The sequence below is a fragment of the Portunus trituberculatus genome, chromosome 24 (genome assembly GCF_017591435.1).
Source record: "Portunus trituberculatus isolate SZX2019 chromosome 24, ASM1759143v1, whole genome shotgun sequence".
NCBI lineage: Eukaryota > Metazoa > Arthropoda > Malacostraca > Decapoda > Portunidae > Portunus > Portunus trituberculatus.
Genome location: NC_059278.1, coordinates 1522144 through 1527143, shown reverse-complemented (window position 1 = coordinate 1527143; position 5000 = coordinate 1522144). Strand labels below are relative to the sequence as shown.

Below are 5000 nucleotides of genomic sequence, written 5' to 3'. Positions count from 1 at the left end.
TAATCTTCTGACCTCCATTGACCCTTCCTCATGTCAATAAAATGGTCTAATCACACCAATTCAAGATAACAATGCGTCCCAGTACTGAAGGGGTTAAGTCCACTCATCAAATTTCCACGTCTCCACCTCCAGTAGCCGCGCCACATGGCAGTGTTGACAACCTGCGCCCCACGAACCAGAACAGATGCCATCGTAAACGAACACTAATATTTCATTCATCTTTTTTTTCTTTTTTCTCTTATTTTCTTTCTTTCATCTCTCTCTCTCTCTCTCTCTCTCTCTCTCTCTCTCTCTCTCTCTCTCCACAAAGTATCGTCGTCCCAACACACAACTGCTCATCCCTAACCTCTCCCCAACCACCCCCTCACGAGATAAACACACGTGGTTGAGTGTGGATCTCTCTATACACACAGAAGGTATACTCACACACAGAGACGTAAACACCTCACTGGATTATGTGTCACTTGTCTGTATTACGAATGAAAAAAAAAAAGGAAAAAAAAAAAAAAAACATTACAAATTTTAACCTTCAGTAAGATTCAATAAAAAAAGAAAAAAAAATCCTATCTTTGCCAAACACGAGAAATAAAGAAGAAACAAGAAAATAATAAGGAAACACACTCACTCACACACACGCACACACACACAACTGTACCTTCGTAATACCTCCGTCCATGGCCGCCCCTCACCACGCAGGAGTGGGAGCGAGGCGGCAGAGAGGCCCCGCGCCCCACCCTCTGGAAGCTCGGGTGGCTGTGGGCGTGGGAGCTGCTGGCTGAACGAGTGCGCTGGGGTGGCATAGACCGGGAGCGAGAGGTACGAGTGAAACGGCGGATTGAATTTTCGCACCATCGTCTCAGTCTTACCGAAGTCATCCCCGAAGCACAACGTTTTCTGTGACCCACTCACCTGTAGGCAAAGAGAAAACGAAACATTAGAATGGGAGGCTATGTAGAATTTTAAGCATACACTAATAATTGTATTCAGTAAAGTTTCGCAAATTGGAAGTTTTTATCCCCACCGCGCCGCCACATCGCCGTGCCGTGACACCTGTGTTAATTAAACGCTACCTGTGCCGCCAATGCACACCTGAAACTGACCAGCGTAATGGAAATGTGCTTTATTTTCAACACGAATTAAATTACCATTCGTAAATAGATCAGAATTAACACACACACACACACACACACACACACACACACACACACACACACACACACACACACACACACACACACACACTAAAAAGGTCCATCACTCTACGTGTAACAAACTGTGTGGCCAAATTGATGAGCTGTCATTAGGAAATTAGTTGGGAAGCGTGTTTTATGCGCGTGACTGGGGAGAAGGGGATGGATGGGGGTGGATGGGTGAATGCGAGGGGAGGAAACATGCATGAGTGAGGGGAAGAGCGAGGGAGTGTGCACATGAGAGGGGAAAGAGCATGAGTACGGGTGCTTTCTCTCCCCTCACACGTGGTGGCGTCAACTAAACACTCACAAACCAATGTAAAAATAAATAAATAAATGAAATAAATGAATAAATAAAAATAGAAATACACGCAATATGAAACCGTATTTTTCGATAATCCATTAATATATCCGACCAAATATAAGTACATCACACTTCACACTAATAAACGATCCAGCGATACTCTTGAAAACCTTAACAACTCCCAGTACAACCTCTTTTGTTTATGATTAAACGATTTTGTTGACTTTACGAAGGGTCTATGGAGGTCAGAAGATCAATGGCCAGAGTCCTCACTGTTTTAATCCCTACATGAGTTTCTGAAGCTGTATGAAATCACCAAATAGTAAGCAGAATGAATATAGAAAGATAAGATAAGACATAGTACACATATTAAAGACCCCGAAACCTTTGGCAGTACAAATACACCACCAGAAACGGCACTCAAAATCACTAATAACTTTCACGAGACTCAAGACGAAAAGACAAAAACACAAAACGAAAATGAAAAACGCCCGAAACCTTTGACAATAGAAAGACACCACCTGAAACGACACTTGAAAATACAAACAACTTTCACGAGAGGATTCAAAACATGAGGTAGGAATGAAAGCTTTCCCATGAGTCTGAGAGAGGAAGTGACAAGCAGGCAGTGAGAGGAGCAGAAAGTGACTGTTATGACGAGCACGAGACAGGAAGCATTTAATGTGTTTGTGTCTCAGAAGGAACTGAAAGAGTGGTGAAAACAAAGCTAAGTCACTCCACCATGCGCTCCAGTCTCCTGAATAGTGCCATAAGAGCGATGTCACCTTGTTTCATCTCTAATTGTTCTCCGGCACACCTTTCCTTAATTACTAAACACACTGAGACACCTTTGCTTTTTCTCTACCAACCTCTAATCTTTAACTTCTTCAATCCTAGAACACATTTTCACCTCAAGACATCTGTACGATTAGACCATTTTATTGACATTAGGAGGGATCTATGAAGAGCAGAAGATTAATGGCCACAGTCCTCACTATTGTAATCCTCCACATAAATTCTGAAGGAGTATAAAATCATCAAATAGTAAGCACAATACTTCTGTAGATTAGACCATTTTACTGACATTAGGAGGGGTCTATGGAGGGCAGAAGATTAATGGCCACAGTCCTCACTATTTCAATCCTCCACATAAGTTCTGAAGGAGTATAAAACCATCAGATAGTAAGCAGAATGAATGTGGAAACGCGTCATGGTACTGAAGGGGTCAAACTACTAGGAAGTCTTTAAAAATCTACTCTATTTCACCCCGTCCTTTTTTATAGCTGTTTATAAAGGGTTCATGCATTGCTTCTGCTGATAACTCTTTCGTATTGAAGTTTAAAGGGTTAAGTGAGGCGAATGAACCCTTTTGTACTGATAAAATAAAGCCATAAAAATGATAAATAAATAAAGAAATAAAAGAAAGAATTAAGACGTGTGGGACTGATGATAGATAAATAAAAAAAGAAAAGAAAAAAACTGACTAACTAAATAAAAGAAAAAAACTATAACGTGTGGACCTTTTGATGAATAAATAGATAAATCAAAGAAAAATTTAAGACGCGTAAACCTGATAATTCCATGCATTACTTCTACTGGTAACTGTTACATATTGCAGTGTGAAAGGGTTAACTGAGGCAAACTAACCCTTTTTCTGTAGCAGAGTAACGCCAAGGACAAAAAATAATGATGATAAATAAGAACAAATAAACTAATACGTGTAAAGGTGATAACTTCAATCATTACCTCCGCTGCTGTTCACTATTTCCTTACCACAGTGGACGAGTTATACTGAGGCGAATCAACCCTTTGGTGCTTTTAGAGTAACACCAACGGCAGAAAAATAGATAAATAGGTGAATAAATAGAAAAAAATGAGTAAAAACAAATAAACTAAGATTTCTAAGACTGTTAACTTCATGCATTACTTCTGCCTGTATTTGTTCCGTTTTGCTTTGAAAGGGTTAACTGAGGCGTATTAACCTTTTTGTGTGGTAGAGCAAGTACAAGGATAAGATAATGATAATAATGCTAATAATAATAAAAGTAATAATAATAATAATAATAATAATAATAATGATAGAAAAAGAAGAAGAAGACGAACAAGAAGATGACGAACACGAAGAAAACAACAACAACAACAACAACAACAACAAAGAGCTCGATCAGTGCCTCAGAAAGCTAGCAATAACACACACTGCCCCAATAATAACAGTAATAATAAATAAAGTAATACGTGTAAGCCTGATAACTTCATGCACTACTTCTGCAGCTGTTAGTTTGTTTCGCATCGCAGTGAAAGGGTTGTATGGAGGCGAATTAACCCTTTTTGTGCTATTAGAGTAACACCAAGGGCAATAAATAAATAAATAAATAAATGAATAAATGAATAAGTTCAGATTTGTAAACCTATTAACCTCATGCATTACTTCTGGCGCACTGTTGATTTGTTCTATATTGCGAATTATTCCTCTGTGGTAGTAGAATAACACCAATTAATAAAGAAATAAGAAAAAATAAAACACACGAGGAAAAATTAAATATATAGGCCTACTAACTTCAACTTCTCGCAGCTTCCCTTATTTTCTTATCCTCTTATGTATCGAACGTGGGAGAAGAATGGAAGGCAATCAGGAAGCTTCACCTTAATATTTCCAGTCAACAAAAGGATTCCAGCGCCTGTATTTTGAAAAGCTTTGTTCCCCCCCACCACCACCAGGCTCACTTTCAAAGGCCACAGGTAATTAATCAGGTGGTCATTGATGCTCTGGCTGCTAATGATGCACTGTGCTAATCAAACTACCACTGGAAATCACACAAAAACATACATACACGTCTGCCTTATTAATTATATACGAATTTATTGACTTATCCATCTGCCTATCTATCCATCTATCCGTTTGATTATCCAGCTGTCCATTTACATATCTATCGACTTATCAAATTACCCACTTATCTATCTATCTTCACACAAGCATGTAAATACCACCACCACCACCACCACCACCACCACCACTGTTACTACCCACACCTTTACAAATATCTTTCACTATCAAAACATCAAAAACATCCCTGAAAATCCTAATGATATGTTATTTTTTTTTTTTAATGCAAGACAGCAGCTGGCCAAGGACAACAAAAATAATTAAATAAGGAAGTAAATGAATGGTCCATTTGATTGCCAGTTCACTTAAAAATCAAATGGAGTTAGCCAAATTCTGGGACTAATGTCTTGAAACCTCCTGAAACCCACTGAAACATACTGAAACCTACTGAAACTTACTGAAACCCACTGAAACCTACTGAAACCTACTGAAACCCACTGAAACCTACTGAAGCCCACTGAAACCTACTGAAACCCACTGAAACCTACTGAAACCTACTGAAACCTACTGAAACCTACTGAAACTTACTGAAACCCACTGAAACCTGCTGAAACCTACTGAAACCTACTGAAACCCACTGAAACCTACTGAAACCCACTGAAACCTGCTGAAACCTACTGAA

At 39.1% G+C, this 5000-nt stretch overlaps 1 protein-coding gene across 6 annotated transcripts in view; it reads right to left on the bottom strand.

The window, feature by feature from the left end:
* The window catches only part of LOC123508480 (guanine nucleotide exchange factor DBS-like), a 322244-nt gene that overhangs the window by 147581 nt on the left and 169663 nt on the right, over nt 1–5000 (bottom strand). Inside the window, exon 2 of one of the 6 annotated variants that reach the window (XM_045262240.1) lies at nt 656–909. The exons of the other annotated variants lie outside the window; for them this stretch is intronic. Within the exon in view, the coding sequence (XP_045118175.1) occupies nt 656–875 (220 nt within the window). The 5' untranslated portion in view covers nt 876–909. The remainder of the gene's footprint in view (nt 1–655; nt 910–5000) is intronic. 6 annotated transcript variants of the gene reach the window in all.